Raw genomic sequence first — 18189 nt, forward strand, 5'->3', positions numbered from 1 at the left:
GTTTCGCACAATTCAAGAGCAGGTGTAGGAAAAAAAGTTAGGTTAGTTAGGTTAGTGAATGCTTATCGTTCTGAGCTCATGTATATAGCAACGCTGAACACACTGAGAGGGCTCGAAAGCTAGCTGGTTAGAACGCGTCCATTGTTGTTAAAGGGCAACTCCGGGGGTTTTTTGACATTCGAATATTGTAGTGAAACTTTTACCACAGGTTCTTTTCTCCGTCCTGACACATTCTACAAAATTTGGGTGCCGTACGATAATCCGTTCACGCGCAATGCGGCTTTAAAATATGCCGTTTTCATTGGTTAAGTTGAGAGTATTTCGCGGGCAACACTGAGTTTCTGACGTCACAAACAGTATACGGGCGTTAATGTCTACTTCCCGCGTGATTATGAAATTGTGAGGTTTATATTGAACTACCTCAGACATTTTATGCAGTGCGTCATGATTTCCATACTTTGTTTTTACCATCCAACGCACGTACGAGTGTTTTTCTAATACTGAGTGTGACGTCACCATTTCGTCAAATGTGACGTCGTTTCTGGCCGTGAAATCAGTTTCGGTTTCGATTTGCTGTTTTTCGTTTTTAAAAATACTTCTAATTGGAATTTTGGAAAACGGTTTTTTGTGTTGGAGTCAGGACATGCTGAGGAATGTAATTCAATTAAAAACACAAAATTATGAAAAAACCACCGGAGTTGCCCTTTAAGCTCAACGGGGCAAAGAAAAAGTTGAGGACGAAACTAAGGCGAATTCGGTGAGCTCCAAAAGAGAGAAAGCCTGTAAGTTAGTAGGACAGAGAGTGGTGTCAGCGAGGAAATTAGAACACACAATTCAACCATAACAAGGACGGCACACATCGTCAGGTTAGTACACGCAGTCTCTTCACTCAATGCAAGAGCAGTTTGATGAAGCAATGTTTAGGAGCAGGACTTAATTCGTGGTTACAACAATGCGTAAAGAGCGCTGAAGGTTCAGCTTGTTTGGTGACGTTTACTATCTTTATTGAATACCAGCACCTTCCCTGTTCTGGTTGTCAAACATGAAATGGGTTGTATATAACTATTGTCGCTCATTTGTCTCCTTTTAGGCGCGATCAAATGGGGCGAAGTTCAGAACGGCTCGTCCGTTGTATCTTGTTTCACCGCTTTGCTGTATATTCAACGATGACCTCAAGCTGGCTATACCCTGCTTAATCACGCAGGCCATGTAAGGAGATTCGAAGAGGGCATCTTAGAGTTATTTGTTTTAACCACGCGCTAAGCACCGTCATAGCAATACTGAGAGACATTTGTATGAGCAGACACGGAACCTTAAATGACTCACATATCGGGGCTGAACGTACCGAAAATGAACACGCAAGCATCTGGAAATGGCTATGAAAATTTCTGGGGCGATGGTGAAGAATGCGAGCAATTTTGATACCACAGAGACAGGGAGTCGTATATCGAAAACATCGCAGTACAGCAAGCCGTAATCGAGTGCTCATAATTTTCACAGATAAGCGCTGCTTCTCATGGAGAGGATATACGAATACGCGGTCTCGCTGAGAAGATCCAAAGCAGCATTGTTTGAATCTATTCTCTGTTTGCCAATGCAGAAATCTCTTACAAGTAGTACGGCAGTCTGTAGTTAATGTGTTAGCAGCATAAGGGTTGCATATTTGAATTTTCGCTCGAGTGTGCAGGCGTGGTGGGCGGATATGTGCCGTAACTTCATTCCTTTCAGTTTTGATTTGCATTTGAAACAAAATGCTGTAAATGAAGTCACGGGCGACAGTCAGGCAAACATTTTAAGTGAAGAAGTTCAATGCCACAGAAAACCACCGATAACTGCATCTCGCGGAACAGTGGTTTTCACAGGGAGGTCCACCAATACCCTCTCTAGGTTTACAGGAGAAGTTTTCTAGGTGCGGCGATTATGATGAGTGGCATGGCAAAAATAGAGAAGTCCTGTCTAGCTATACACAATCAGTTTTCGTTTTGGATTCAACCGAACGTAAACGTTTGATATATCAGCTTCATTCCAGCCTTTTCCTCCATTCGTGACTACAGATTACAAATTCATTATAAGAATGAGGTTTCCGCAGTTTCACTAATAATGATATGCGAGGGCGCCTATGTATCATGGATGAGGCACCAAATAGCAATGTAAGAAATATAACAATGCATTTTGCGTTTCTACCCATCTACAACTATCATCGACAGGTCTTGCTTCATAATACTCCTACCTCAGAGAGCAAATTATGCTTCCGCAATACTAATCTTCAGTTCAAGTCATTTATTTAGACGGCGCTGAATGTAGCGAATCACTGAAAAGTCTTGGCTTTTCGGGGTTGTTTTCTATGAAAGAAGAAAAGTTCCCAAAGCATACGAGCGTCGTACTCACTGAGACCCGCGCTGATTACATCTAATGAAAAAAAATAATGAACAGCAACACTGAACTTGCGGGAAAAGGAGGCTGCAATGCGCTGTCGTGCAAACAGTAGTACACAGACACAAAACCCGTCTTTTCCTGGCTGCGTAACCCACAAAGACGCACGAGGACTGTTCCTGGACGAAATTGCAGCCAGCGCGTCCACCTCCCCCTCTTCATCCGAGCTGTTTCCAAGCAACGCCAATACACTCCTGTACAATGCCCTCTCCATCCCGGACTCTCCCTCATACCTTGGTCGCCCCTCTAGCCAGGCGCGGGACGAGGCTCGCTCAGGGACCTCCCGCAATCCGTCTCCCTTCTTTTCCCCCTCGGCACCCAGTGCGCCCCCCATATTGCTTCCCTAATTCCCGCGCACGCGCCCTTCACCGTTCCGGGCTCTGCTCTCGCCCCGCCGCCGTTCGAAATAACTACAGTTTAAGGTGCGCGCACAGACCCAGCGCAACGGCGCGCCAGACCGACCACTGCATGGGGTGGCCCACGCACTCTCCTGCTTGTGTGACTCACGTGCCCGCGGTCCACGTTTGGGGAGGTGCGGGAAGAACGCCAAGGAACGTGGATGCTGGCAAAAGGAGGGTGGGGAAGAGGCTCCCTGCTCGGTAACGCCGGATGAGTAGGTAGGGGAATCCCAGCCGTGGCATCCCGTCATCTGGAAAAGGGGGAAGAGACGTAGGGAGCGCGCGGGAATCTGTGCGTCTCCGCCCCTCCCCAAAAGCTGTAGCTGCGCGGTCCGAGGCCTATGCTTTGTGCGTGGCGCACCTCGGGGTGCGCCACATCGCTACGCTCTCCCGTTCACTGCCCGTCCCGTCCCTGCTGACGGCACGATAAGGAGCAAAGAGGAAAGAAATGGACGTGGCCTGTGGAGAGGAACCACTGTTCTCCATATCCTCTTCATCGCCACTACCACCACCATCACAGGACGCGCTCCTCGTAGCAGCAGCGGGGCATGTGGTACGCAGCTTCTCCGCACGATACCACAACCACCAACCATCCTCCACATGTTTTCTCCCATTGCTTTCTTCTCCAAACTCGCGCATTCCCTACGCTTTGCCCTTCGCTCCTTCGCGCTGAAAGGAACGTTTTCTTTCCAACACGCTAGCCGGCAGCGGCGGGATAAAAGTGCCGAAAGAGCGGTCTTCAGGGGAAGGTGGCGAGAGAGTCAGGGATTGAGCAGTGCAAGAATAAGGCACGGTGCGGACGAATGGAAGAAATAAGGGGAAAGCGGAGTGCGCGGTTCATTTTCCTCCGTCCTCCTATCTCTTCCTCATCCTCCCTTGCCCGCGGCACTCGTGGAGGCGGGTTTCGCCTGTGTATTTTACTGCGCGCAGGAGAAGCCTACCCTCGTGCAGTAGGCCGCTCGCGTATTGAAACGAAGCTGGGGTGGACGAGGCAGGAAAGCTGGGACCAGGTTGGGCTGCTGCCATCCGGGTCCTAATAACAGCGGCCCGACCGACACCGGCTGCTCTCGCTCAAGTCTCACTGTGCGCGTGGAAACACCAAAGACAACATACAAAAAGAATACCGGTGGGGACGGACGGCGCTTAGGCCGTCCGGTGACGACTGGAGCGAGCGCGGTACGTGTGTTTGCGTGAGGGGTCGGTGGTGAGGCGGGTGGGGCGAAGGAGGGGGGTTCTCGCCCGCACGGTGACGTAACCTGGGACGGCCTGAAGCAGCAACGGGAGCACAGCGCGTGTGCTCAGAGCGGCACAGATCAATGAACGACGCCGATGCGGGCGCGCACTCTCCCAGTGCTGCGAGTGGGAAATAAAACGCGTGCCTCGTAATGACCAAATTCGTGTCCCTGAAGATGAGCGATGCAAGCAGGATGGAGTTTTCGCGGTAGTGCAGAGCTGGCGATGCGCGCTGCTTTACACTGCGAACGTGTTTGGAAATAGATAAGCGGAAACGTGGTCGAGGCTGCACGTGGTATGTTTTACTTAGTTTCTGGAACTTTCGCAGGTTGGTTAGGCTGCGATGGGACGTCAGCTTCACTCGTGTGGAAAATGGACCCTATAGTGCTTCTGTTACGGCTGCAAGCTTCTTTTCTTTTTACTGTAAACCTAGGTTTGTTGGATAAAGAAAACGAAAGACTGAAAAAAATAAAAATAAAACGGAACCGAAATTATTCGTACAGTGCTTACCTTCGTCGTATCGAAATAAAAGTAGTGGGCTATAAGAAAGTGCCCGCGTGTGGACTGTGGCTACGAGAAGGAATATGAACTTCGATTTCCAGTACTCGCCAACCTCCACCAGAGCAATTTATATTGGACTCTGAAAGGCCGGTATTGCTGTTACAATTAACTGTATTATGCTGTTACGTCAGAGATCATAAATGGGCTAAGACGTGGGCACGGAAGATCAGAAAGACTCTATATTTGATAGATGGTTAAAGAGAATTAGAGGAGACCCAAAAAATGCAGGAGGTGGGGGGGAGGGAGGGAGGGGGTATCTTTAAACCTACCGATAAATAATCGACCACAACAGCTTATGTACCAGCTATAATTTACAAAGAAAGCCCAGCGAGTGTTTCGGCGAGAACTGCAGCCCCTGGTGGAAGTGAAAATGAGACAAACATCTAAAGCTGTTGCTCGGCTGCGTTCCCGTACTAGGATCGAAAGTAAATGTGCCAGCATGGCTTTTATTTATCGGACAAACGCACTGGCTACCCATCTGTCGTTCGCGTCAGAAAAGCATCGGTAAACTGACGAAATCGCGAGGCCCATTAGGCTGTGAGAAGTATCGCAAACAAATCGCGTTACACAAAAACTGTAGATCTTGGATGCCTAGATTTGTTAAAGACGAAAGGCTCGTAAAGACTTCCAGCAATGAGAAGATACAAAAATTCCAAGGGCGATAGCAAAAACGTTAGCTGTGGTTTAGCTTGTGGTCGAACCTGGAATTACGCGAGAGCTGTCTGCATGGCTACGCTTAAGTTCGACTCGAAAGTAAAGACACGGCTTTTGCACATAGTAGTTTTGCACAAGAAGAGAGTGAGAAGTTTGGGCTTAAACTGAACATTAAAAAGACATCAAGCATCAAGGGACAAGAAGTGGAAGCTGTGACAGATTTTCTCTTCTTGGGCTCCAAGATTACCCCGGAAGGAGACTGCAGCCCCGAAATTAGGAGACGCCTGCTTCTAGGAAAGAGAGCTATGGTTAGCCTTGACCGCCTAATAAAGAGCAGAGACACTGCACTACCAACAAAGATCCGTATAACTCGTGCTATAGTCTTTCCAGTTGTGATGTATGGATACGAGAGTTGGGCTGTGAAGATGGCTGACCGCCGAAGAATTGACGCGTTTGAATTGTGGTGCTGGCGGAGACTCTTGAGAGTTCCTTGGACTGCCAGAAGATCAAATCAGTCGATATTGTTGACCATAAACCCCGACTGCTCATTGGAGGGTCAAAGTTTAAAGTTAAAGCTCAGCTACTTTGGTCATCTGATGAGAAGAGAGGAGTCGCTGGAGAAAGATTTGATGTCGGGAAAGGTTGAGGGTCACCGGAGAAGGGGTAGGCAGCGAACGCGATGGTTAGATGGCATCTTCGAGGCGCTGCAGATGAAGTTATGTGATGTTAGGAAGACAGTGAGATACCGGAAAGCGTGGCGTGATATGGTTCATAGGGTCACGAATAGTCGGACACTACTGAACGACTGAACAGAACTGAGTTTACTCTGTGATTTCAGCTTTATTTATGCCACAGGGGCCACTTTTGACCACTCAAGTGCGATGAGGCGAAAGCGACTGTTGCGCAGTGGTCCGAAGCCCTCCACTACAGCAGCTATTACTCTCTGTTTTCAATCCCACCTCCGCGATGATGTGATAGCGTAAGCTAACAGCCAACATATAAAGCGCCGCTTTAACCGAGCCGTATGAAAGAGCCTGCGTGGCCTATAGGGATAATGGGAACGCAAGGGTCCTGACAGGCCGATTCTGATATCACCCTCAGCCCCTGCCAAACGTAATATCAGGAAGCCCCACGTCCAGTTAGTGCTTGGCCATGTTGTTGTTGTTGTTGTTGTTGTTGTTCTCCTCTAATGTGATGGCACATACCCACATAGGGGGATCGGCCAAGAATTGGGGTGCAGAGATATTAGATTTTGAGATGTATAACTACATCGGAAAAAAAAATAATAATAAATGCTAGGGAATAGAAAAGGAAATGTAGATATGATAAACCAAAATATATAATAGTAAATACTAACGCACGCAGTAAGAGAATAGTAAGATTTATATGTACAGAATAAAACTTCAAAGCATATTAGTCAGGTAGACGTTTTGTTTCTATTAAGAAGTTTTGAATGGCGTTGAAAACATACCTGTGGCTGTACCCAAGCATGGTGGCACCGAACGATAATAAAATTTGGCTGCTCAAATTAAGACCCAGCTGTTGTAACGGCTTCTCTAAGTACCGTTTTCTCATCATGGTAAAACGGCGGCAAAATATCAAGAAATGGTCTATTGTTTCCGGTTCCCCGCAGAATGCGCAGACAGGAGAAAGCGCCAAACCAGACCTGTGCATATAGAAATTTAGGGGCGGAATACGACAGCGTAGCCTTGTTAGAGAGACCTCAGTCTGCCTTGATTGACATGATTTCCTATTCCACGAATACTTGAGGTGCAGGTAGTCATCCGAGGATAAAATAGATCCAGACTGCGTGCTTAATAAGGCACGCCGCCGAAATCTTGCTGCTGTTATGTACGCTGTTGCCGGGAGGATGGGCAATACAGGGCCGTTCAGAGAATCTTTGGCTAGTCTGTCTGCAATCTCATTGGCTGTCACATTGCTGTGTCCTGGTACCCACACTATATGTATGAGCCTCAAATGTGAGGGGAGCAATGAAAGAAAGGTGTTTAAAATTTGCGAATCCATATTCGAAGAAAGCGACAAGCACAAAGAATAAGAGTCTGTAATTACAGCCACTGTTGAGTATGTTGTGTCTAGTTTGCGCAGAGCAAGCACCACCGCCAGCAACTCCGCCTGGAAAATTGGAGTAAAATCCCGAAGACGGACTGAAAAAGCCCAGTCTAAAAGCGGACAGTATATTCCAACGCCGGCTTTTTCATTAAATTGAGAAGCCATGTTAGCTGCCAGCTACCGCCTCCCACGACTTCTTCTTCTTCTTTCTTTGCTCTTCGAACAGGCACGGACAGACACGGCGAAATTCCGAGACTGTGGCCAATGGAGCTCTCCGCTACAAAATCCCTAATGAGAAATTTGTGCGCAGTTAAGCGTTTTCGCAATACACTGAGGTAAAAAATAACATGGTTGTAGTTAGCTTCTTTTAAGAGCTCAGTGGCGAAAGCCTTTCCTCCTTATCCTCTTCTTCCTATATCTTGCATGTTTGTACACTCGTTATAATTTCATTACTTTTTTCCTAGAAATGTTGCGGCGTCTTTACCGGACAAAAATATGTTGACGTCAAAACCTATAGCGACGTCTCGCTGACACGTCTCGTCGGAAATCTCGTTGACACATCTCACAGACGTGAGATATTCACCATCAGCTTAGGAAGGCTTTCGCCTTACTAATTTGAGAGATGCTTGTATGTGTGTACAGTTACAAAGCACTCTGTTTTTCTCAAGAAATAAAGCGAATTTCTCAGGGGAAAAAATGAAAGAAAGAAAGGCCGCGAGCGATCAGCGTGACTCGTGGCTGTTCCGCTCGGTTACACCGGCAACTGCTCCAACGGCGAAGCGATTGAACCGCCGAAAGGGCGCGCAGAGCTACGCTCTAAGCACCCTGACTGCAATAAAAGTCTTATATGGCTCATCATATGCACTTAAGCAAGAAAATGCGTCGCATTAAACAGCTCCAGATTACGAATACACGAAATCCATCAGCAAGCTAATTCCCGAGCCCTTCTTTCTGTTCTCATAGCCCTCGCCTCGTTATGACTGCCCATTTTCTGTTCACGTGCCTGTTATGGCCTTCGCTGTGAAAATCGACCATTATTTGAAAGGCAGCGCATGGATATGCTGGCTCCAAAGAGTACTTCCCAGATGCGGCTGAGACAGGTATGTCACCGCCGCTTGCGGCGGGGGCTAGCCTGCCCAAAATTTTTTTTATCTGCTATAGGCCGTCATTGCACCCGCCACCGTTTTGGTGGTGGACGACGGCTGTTGTTGCGGCGCGCGTCTTTCTCTTCCTCTTCCCTTTCTTTCTTGTCTATTTCCTCTTCTGTCTGCACGAGGCAGCGGAGGTGGCTCAGCTACAGAGCCAGTAGCAAGCCCGTGCATTTTCTTTTCCTTCTTCCTACAGCCACAAGAACAACAACAACATGGATATGCTACTTTTCATTCCTTCATTTGTTAGCCGCCACAGGGTTGTATTTCCAATGTTTAACGATCGAGCACGTTACAATGCTAACCTTATTTACCTTTATAGCGCGAGGAGTTTGAATTTTTCCTTTGTCGACTTGAAACCTTCACACCCAGGCAGCAAGGTTACCTAATATAACTATTTCAGTTCATACCTTATATTCAACCCAACTGGAGTCCCTATGACGGGCTAAAAGGGCGACAAACTGAAACTTAGGCTGCTGCCAGGACACTGCGGTACAGAGGGAACCACCACGGGAACGAGAATGCTCAATCAACTCACTGCAGGGGTTAATATCACTATTTAAGAAGACTGGCGCAGCATATAAGCTTTGCCGGCTGGCGCAAGAGCTCCCACTTTCTGCGCGGAACACGGGCGAGTTTTTGAACCGTCACCTCAGGACATAAAGCGAGGTCTGTGCCTGTCATCCCCATAATACACACCGCGAGGAGGAGCAACACTGATGTGCCGTTTATGGCTCGCTGTTGCTTTTACTAAACAATGCACATTTTGGATCGGGATGGCCGACCAGCCCTGCTTCTGAGAAAATATAGCTGTGAGGAGGAAATGGCACATCCGTGTCGGTGCCTGATTTCGTGACCGAAAGCCAATGGTTACGTTTGTACTCTGGACCACCTTGATCATCACCCTGTAACAGAGAACATCAAATTCTCGGCCTGTGGCCTTAACAGTCGACAGCCATCAAGGCCAACGAGGCACTGTTTGGCTACCTGAAAGCGACTGCTCTGCGACAAAGTGTGACCGCATTCCTCGCCGCTTTCCTCTTGTCATTGTTCATCTCCTCATCCCTTTCTCCAGTGCAGGGTATCCAAGCGAAACTCACTTTTTCTTAAAATCTTCAGTATTCCTCTTTATATCTCTCTCTTTTCTTTAAGCGGTACGTCCTCGGGAGTTTTTCTTATTTTTGTGATAACTTTCACAGCTGGGGGATAGGCTTGTTCCAGCGGAAATTAATTTTACATTTTAACGTTTTATGGCATCAATCTGGCAACTTCCATGGGCAACACTGCGCGCGTGACGCCGCAAGTTGAACACCCGCCGATATTCTCTCCTCGTTTGCTCAAGGAAACATATTAGAGTTTTTTTTTTCTGTCATTTAAAGCAAATGATATCATTGCAGCTGCCAGTAATAATCGCCAATATAATCAGCAATTGCGCACAAGATAGGTTTCTTGGCACTATCCGCGAAGCCTCGCTTTGGTCGAACATAGTGAATTATTTTTATTTTAGTTGTTTTTTTTACGGTTCTTTTTGTTAAAAATTGTTCAACGGAACTTATACGGGGATAAGAACAATAGGCAGATATTTAAATCGAAACGTTTAGAAACGCGCCACGAGATTAACGCCCATCGCAATACCAAAACACAAGGTGTCAGATTTCTTTTTGTTTTGTAGCAAACGCTAAGATAGTCCCGCGGAATTACGGCCACTTCTCCCAATTCATGTACGCGCCTGAAAAACGGAGATGAAGATGAGAGAACGATGGAACGTGACACTATAGGCGGAGGTATAGCCCCAGAAGACCGCCGCCGACGCCGGCCACGCTCGCCCGATACTTGGCCTCGCAAAACACACAACGCAAATTGGGGGAAAACGTAGGGGCGAAACGGGAGAAGCAACGGGACCCACGTCGCGGAGGGCCGAAAAGCAGAGAGAGGGACCATTCACAGAATAAAACAGGAGAGGGGGAGAGAGAAAGAGGAGAGAGTTGCCCTCGCTGCTCTATCCCCCGCTCATTCGGTGAATCGCCGACCGCCGACGTGCTCCGAGGCACGCGCCGTCCCGATACCGTCGCGTTTAGGGAACGCAGGGACATACTTCTCCCTTCTCCAGTTCCTCGTCTGCGGCAGTGTCGCTGGGAGACCCGCGGGGGGAGGATGGGCATGGAGTGGGAAGCTCCGGAAGACCGGGACGGGCTGGTGGCTGCGGCGGCACGACGACCATATTATCGCGTCGCCCCTCCGCTCTGCCACCCCTCCTCCGTCTCCCTTTTCTCCACGCTTCCATTTGCTCTCCCACCGCGAAGAAAGTCTAGTGACGCGCCCCGATGCTGCTGGAAGCGGGCTGAAAGATAAGGGGCCCGGGAAAAACGGGATCAACTTGGAACTGAAGTTCGGGGGACTCCGTGGTTAGTGCCTATGTATAAAGCGTAGTCACGTGGGATACAACGAACGACCTGCCGCTAGACGCAACATCGGGTCGGAATCAACGTAACGTAGCATTTGGTGCTTGAGGCCCCATGAAGAGCGCGCATCGTAGAAAGGTGTTATGTCCAAAGTGTGAATAGAGTCATGATAGCCGTTGTATGTGTTGCGTCGTTGAAGGTATATAGATCGGTGATCAACTTCCAATATCCCTCTTCTGCCCAACCTCCACAAGTGCGGGGCCTACGCGTGCCAAGGTCAAAAGTGATGTGCATTTCCTTGTATACGATCCTTCAAGTTCTTCATCTTGTATCTTCAGATCTTCATCTTTAGATTCATCTTGTATAGGAGTATGCACGGGTATACTATTGGCTCCCAGTCCTCTTTCTCTCCACGTTTTTGCATTTCCCCGTTTCCCTTGTTCATTAAGGAGTACCTCCCCAGACATTCACCGCTTCGGTCGACCTCTGAACTATTCCGGACCGTTAAGCATTTCGAAACGCCTGCAGCAGCGACGAATTAATAGTTCGAGGATTCGTCTGTGTGCAGGTGGTGCACGTGACAAGGTCTCAGAGGTTACTGGGAGAAGGCTAGATAGGTTGTTGTCTGGTACATATTGGGAGCGATTAGATGTAAATGTATCTATCCACAATCACTACAAATGCTCGATTCGTGTTTGATTTTCTTCTACCACTATTCCATTCTGTTTCTAATTCGAATTCGCCGTTTAGCCATATTATTCGCATTCAACACGACTTTGTAGATACACCATTCTAGCGTGACTTGGTCCACACACACAAAAAAGTGATATTCGCGCTTCCCCACTGCAAACACATTATCAGAGTTCTACAACCGGTTGAAAGAAACACCGCAATGAACACCGCCCGCCCAATTCGCTTTCCGACTGGCGCACTCAGCAGCTCATCACTTCCCGCAGTCATCGCACACCGAGCGCCTGAGCGGAGGGACCATTAGCAGCCCGGGGTGTTTTGGTTCACCGCTTGCTCCGCGTGTCGGGAGAGAAGTCTGCTCGGCGGCCGTTTTCTGCTGCGCGGCGACAACGATGACAGAGAGCGCGCTCGTGCGGCTATTACCGAACCGCTCGATTTTATGCTCCGTCCGCTCCCACTTCGCGGGGAATTACGCTATACGTATGACACGGCCAAGGAGCCCGGCCGATGGGATGATGTGCGTTGGGAAGAGGAACGCACACACGTACATACAAAAATCTTGGAACGAACAAAACGCCGACGAAAGATGGACGCTGGACAGATAAAAGAGAACGGTAAATGTGACAAAAGGGATACAGCTTTCCTAAAAGGAACAGGGAACAGAAATCGGTGGGGATCTCTGAATACTATGGGGGACGCAATAAGACAAGGACAAAAGGAATGAGAGCATGCATCCATTTCAGCGGGCTTGCGAATAAAAATTACAAGGGACTTTAGCGACTATAAAGTAGTGAAAGGCGAAAGCCTGAATTCCGCATTCTGCTACGCAACTAGCACTAATGAGAAATTAATTGTTTTATTAAACAATAATCATTAATCAGTTATTTGGCGACTTGCCTAATTAGTCAATAACTTGTAACTAATTAATTATTGATTACTCATTAATTAGTAATTGATCGTTGATTGCCATATGGCCATATAAGGCAAGCATTCGCGCATACTGTGGTGGTGCTCTGTGATTGAGCGAGACCTCTATGACGTCATCCCGCCTCGGCCAATCAGAGCCGCTGCAAAAGCGGGACACGTTTTGTCCACGGCAGCGTGAGTCATTAAAGGCTTTCGCCTTAGTAAACGCAGATTGAAATAGCTGCACCACGGCATGACGTCAACGACGTGTGCTCGACAGAACGGATTTCCTGGTAATCAATATATATTGTTTAGAAATGGGGAGTCAATTGTGGACGTCCTCATATCATCATCATCATCAGCCTGACTATACCCACTGTAGGGCGAAGGCCTCTCCCATATTTCTCCAATTAACCCGGTTCTGTGCTAGCTGCATCCCCTTGGCCCCTGCGAACTTCTTAACCTCATCCGCCCACCTAACTTTCTGCCGCCACCTGCTACGCTTTCCTTCCCATGGAATCCATTCGGTTACCCTAAGCGACCATCAGTTATCCTCTCTTCGCACTACATGTCCTCCCCATGCCCATTTCTTCTTCTTCTTGATTTCCACTAGAATGTCAGTAACCTGAGTTCTTTCTTTGACCCAATCGGCACGCTTCCTATCTCTTAATGTTACCCATACCATTTTTCATTCCATAGCCTTCTGCGTTGTCCTCAACATATGTAGAACCCTCTTGGTTAGCCTCCACGTTTCAGCCCCATAGGTGAGTACAGGTAAGATGCAGCTGTTGCATGCTTTCCTCTTTCTGGTAAGCTGCTAGTCATAATCTGCGAGTGCTTGCCAAATGCGCTCCATCCCAATCTTATTCTTCTTGTTATTTGCTCTTCATGGTCCGGATCTGCGGTCACTACCTATCCTAAGTAGACATATTCGCCTACTACTTCCAGTGCTTCGCTACCTAACTTAAACTGCTGTTCTTTCCCGAGGCTGTTGAACATTACCTTAGTCTTCTGCATATTGATTTTCAAGCCTACCTTTCTACTTTTCCTGTCTAGGTCATCAATAATTATTTGCAATTCATCTCCTGAGTTACTTAGCAAGGCAATGTCATCAGCAAATCGCAGATTACTGAGGTATTCTCCATCTACCATTATCCCTAACTGCTGCCATTCCAAGTCTCTGAATACTTCCCCTAAGCAAGCTGTAAATAGTAGTGGGGAGATCGTGTCTCCTTGCCTAACACCTCAGCTCAACAGTAAATTAAAGCTAAAACAGCGTTTTCCAGGTTTTCTTGCTCCTATAACAGTCACTAATTAAGCCGCCAATCTCTCTCGTGTTCTCGCGCACATTAAGTGAACGGCAGATGGCGTCAATGTTTAATGGTCGAGACACAGAGACGATGTTATAGGGCAGCGGCCTTCTCCGCAATTATGTTTCATTCAGCGCTCGCCGAAGGCAATCAGAAGGAGCGCGAAACGACTTTTATTCTTCCTTCTCGGCAACTCTTTCAACACAGACGCCCATGGCGCTATAGTCGTGCGTGTTATTTTGCATTAGGAGGGCGCGCCATTCGAAACGCCGCCGCGTCCTACCAGTAAAAACGATCGCTGCTCAACGTAAAGACTCATCCCGATCGAGTCTCAGTAATCTACTACACCCTTTCTGTTCCAATGCAAACACCTACGCGAGGGTCTTGGTTGTGCCAAATATATAGGCGGCGGCGAGGTCCCGACAGAATACGACGGTATTATTAGTCTACATCTGGCGTATATGGTAATCGTCCAAGCCGCACGAGCCCGAGAACAAACTTTCTGTACAGCGTTATACGTTGGCCAGCAGTCGCGTGATATCTTTCCTAAATATGCAAATATACACGTTTAATTATTCAAGCACTTATTTAAGACGACTGATTCGCCTGATTTTGCTGAAATCTATCTCTTTTTTGCACATTCACATCATGTGCACTTATCGCTTGTCCATGTTATAAATACTTGCCTACACGAAAGCGTGTTGCCACGAGACGGTGGAAGAGGCGCACATGCGCAGGCTGTGAGTGCCCTTTACGGGCCGAGGCGTTATGTCAACGCACTGAGTTTCCTCCATGTGATCAAGCCTCCCTCAATGAGCGCAACACACGCATTGCTGTGTAAGTTAATGGCATGTTCAATTCGATATACCCATGAAGATGCACCCAGTTATGCTTCAAAAAACGCTGATCGAACCCAGGAGGCCTGTTGAAAGAATGCCGAGACAGCGCCACCTGGCTTCTATTGCAGAGGAAAATCGATTCTGTGACTACCTGAGGCTAAATTCGTTGATGTTTGTACGCATACGCAACGAAACAAGCGTGTTTATTGCTAAGAAAATTAAACAAATTAAAGACAGTATTTTTCCAGTGCTAGAATTAATCTCACACTACGCAGGGACCGAAAGGGAATCCGTTATCCCTAGCTGTTAGGAAGTGAACGGTGACACAACGTATCTTCAGTTTTGTCTCTTCTTTTGAGCAATAGCTTTCTATGCACTGGCGTGCTCCGCCAGACAGTGCGCCTTGCGCATCGATGCAGCCCTCTTCAGATCAAGTTCTGCAGGCGCCTAACGATTTCAAACCGCGGTCGCGTGTGTAGGCGCTTGACAGTGATGTCAAACTCTCAAGGTCAAACGCGCAACCTGCGCGCGGGGGAGAGAGAGAGAGAAGCAGCGAAACTGAATAACGCTCACCTTCACCTTGCTGCAAGGCACAAACAGGAGCTGCTCCGGCGGCGACTTGGCGGCGGCCGCGGCCAGCGCCGCCTTGTGGACGCTCTGCTGGGGATGGTCCGGCGGTAGGCCCATCTTGAAGCCCTTGGCCTTGACCCAGAAGCGGAACTTCGAGTTCTCGGCGCTGGTCTGCTCCTCGCCCTTGAGTATCTTGAGGATGCGCTGGTACTTCTTGCGGGTCACCGTCTTGGTCTTGGCGCTGTCGCCGTAAGTTCGCAGCGCCCACGCCTGGAAGCCCTCGTACATCTGTTCCGGGTTGGCGGGCGCAGCCACGGACGACCCAGACGCCGTCGGCGTCGAAGGCGACGACGCTGGCGTCGCTAGAGGCGGTGACGCGGCGTCATCGTCCATCTCGTCGTCCTCGTCTTCGTCCGAGGAGTCGCCGCTCTGCTGCATTGGTTGCTGGTGCCGGTAGCGGGGCGTCGACGACGCCGGTACCATGGCTTCCTGGTCCCGCTGTTCGTGCTTTGCGATAGCAGGCGATGGGCTCAGCGCTGAAGTCGCCGCCGTAGTCCTGACGGTCGTCGTCGTTGAGGTCGTCTTCTCAGCGGTCGCCGAGGCACCGCTGGTCGTGCTGTTACTGGCGCTGCTAGCCTTACCGCTGCTGTTTCGTGCTTGCCTCGCTGCATGCCTCGTGTTGTGAAGTCGCTTCTCCATCGCTCTGCGAGAGACAAGGCAACAACACACACCTAAGGATCGGAATGAAGGGGCACTTGCCAACGGTATCACGCAAATGAATTACTGTAGTTGCCCGAATATAATGCGTACTTGCTCGCACCGTGGTTTCGGTTTTGTATTCCACTGTTGCGTTCGTGGCATCTCGAGATGAGATTATCATGAAAAAAAAAAAAAAGGAAAACGCGCGCGTTCAAATTTCGCAAATACGATAACTAAAGGTGAGCACGGCAATCTATTATGTGTAGTCAAGTATGCAAATTGTGAGGCCCAATTGGTGTGCATTTGGCGCTCAACATTGTACCACTAAATACGCAGAAAAGCACCAATATAAATTTTGGTAACACATCGCAAGTATACATTCGAACCATCAGCACCACGATTGAAATCCGTAACAGTACCAGTCGACTGCCGACCTTTAGAATTCTTCTTGACATCTTACTTTTTGTCTTTAGTCAAGGCTTTGTAGTTTTTGAAACAACAGCTGTACTGGTCGTTTTGTCCATGCCAAGCAGCGCAGCAGTCAGCGCAGTAGTATGTCGTGATTAAAACTTTCGATAACCTGGCGTTGCGTGTTATTGTCATTCAGGTGGAAATGCGACTCAGTGACTGGGCAATCAATGAATCTTTCACCTACATATGCATGTGCAGAAGGAAACAAATTTAATGTACAAGGCGCGTCAAAAGTTTATAAGCCACACTATCTGCTTTCGAGTCTTACGGTGGAGCATTTACGACAGCGCCGAGCCTGAAAATATTTCTAAAGCTTAGGATAACTATTATATTTTCAACACTGAGAAACTTGGTGGCGTTATAGGCATTGCAGGTCGAACGGGCGTCCCATAATATACCGCTGAAAGTAAGAATTGGGAACTCCTGGCATATTCTGCGTGCAAGGGAAAGCAAGGGGCTTGCTCTATATCTTTCAATGCTGATCATTGGCTCCTGCAACGGTAAGAATCCTATCTCTTTTACGTAGTAGTATGCCTTCTTATCACTCACCTGCCTGATGCCTGATTTGTTTTTTGTTTTTTTTTTTTTTCATGTCCACAAAGGCTCTTTTATTTATTTCTTTTTTTTTTAAATAAAAGTAATGAATATACCGAAATGAATGCAATGCTCCAGTGAGACAGAGACAGCATTCAAAAGCAAAAGCCTTCAACAGAGACCGCCTCCTTCAGTTTTCGTTAGTGTTGGAGACTGTCCAGTCGATGAGCAGACTCGTCTAGAGCACCAGAGCGACATTATTCCCGAAGAGTGAGCAATTCTTAAGCCCGTCGAACAGGTACAGACAGTGTGAGAGGACGGCCCTCTTGCCGCTTGGCGAGGCGACATCGCAAGATTTCCCTTCATTTCGACCGCAGCACATCGCTCGAAGGCTGAGCGCGCTTGCGTTTGTACTTGAGCTCGCGTGTGATACGAAGACGCGAAATTCTGAGCCACTGTGCAAGAATTAACTAAAGTCGTGGGCTTGAGACAGTAATTAGACTGATATCGTATTTCCTTGTTTCCCGCAGATAAAAATAAAATGCACTGTTCTCGAACAACTTTCAAACCGACTGCGAAGGAACTGTTAATTAATTAGCTGTGTTGTGTTGTGTTTTATGGCACATAGACAGCTAAGGCCATCATGCGCCAAACTCGGGGTTTACATATCTGTTTGGTGAAAAGAAGCAAGCGTTTATTTTAATACACTAGAGTAACTTTAGGATGTTGCATCTTTTAAGAAATCAACGAGAAAAGACGTTTTAACCAGTGAATTTTCTCCTAAGAGTAAGCTATGGGGTGTAGGGGAATGCAGTTGTCATAGAACTGTGAGAAAAGCTTTTCTCTAAGTTGATCAAGTTTTATACAGGTTATTAGGATGTGGTTTATGGTGACAACCTCTCCGCATTTTTCGAACTCTTCCTGCCGCGCTTGTCCACGCGTGCTATTAACAAGGAGGCCACCGGAAAATTGTCTTCTTTATTTCATCGCTGTACATATGGATTGACGAGACTAGTCTGGAAGTCCATTGTGAGAAAAAGAGTGAGTGAATAAATAAATAAGCGCCGGAACCGGATAACGTTGTTTTTTATTTTTATTTTCCATTCTTGCTGACCTAACGATGCCGATTCCTCACGTTGGCTGAAGGACATCTTACTCAGCAAAGACATGTTAACCAAATGTTTCACTTAGTGATTATTATTCATGTATAATGGTTCTAAGCTATATTTCCTGCGTTTCGCCGGAGCGATCTGTATCGACAAAGCGCCACT

The 18189-nt window shown here is 47.8% G+C and overlaps 1 protein-coding gene across 2 annotated transcripts in view; it reads right to left on the minus strand.

Annotated features, from left to right (window-relative positions):
• The window catches only part of LOC146179445 (nucleolar protein 4-like), a 127853-nt gene that overhangs the window by 96242 nt on the left and 13422 nt on the right, over window positions 1-18189 (minus strand). For both annotated transcript variants that reach the window (XM_084579077.1, XM_084579076.1), the window contains exon 2: window positions 15218-15917. In XM_084579077.1, coding sequence (XP_084435203.1) covers window positions 15218-15913 — 696 coding nt within the window. In that variant the 5' untranslated portion in view covers window positions 15914-15917. The remainder of the gene's footprint in view (window positions 1-15217; window positions 15918-18189) is intronic.

The sequence above is a fragment of the Amblyomma maculatum genome, chromosome 9, assembly GCF_055883805.1.
Source record: "Amblyomma maculatum isolate TAMU_Amacu chromosome 9, ASM5588380v1, whole genome shotgun sequence".
Taxonomy (NCBI): Eukaryota; Metazoa; Arthropoda; class Arachnida; order Ixodida; family Ixodidae; genus Amblyomma; species Amblyomma maculatum.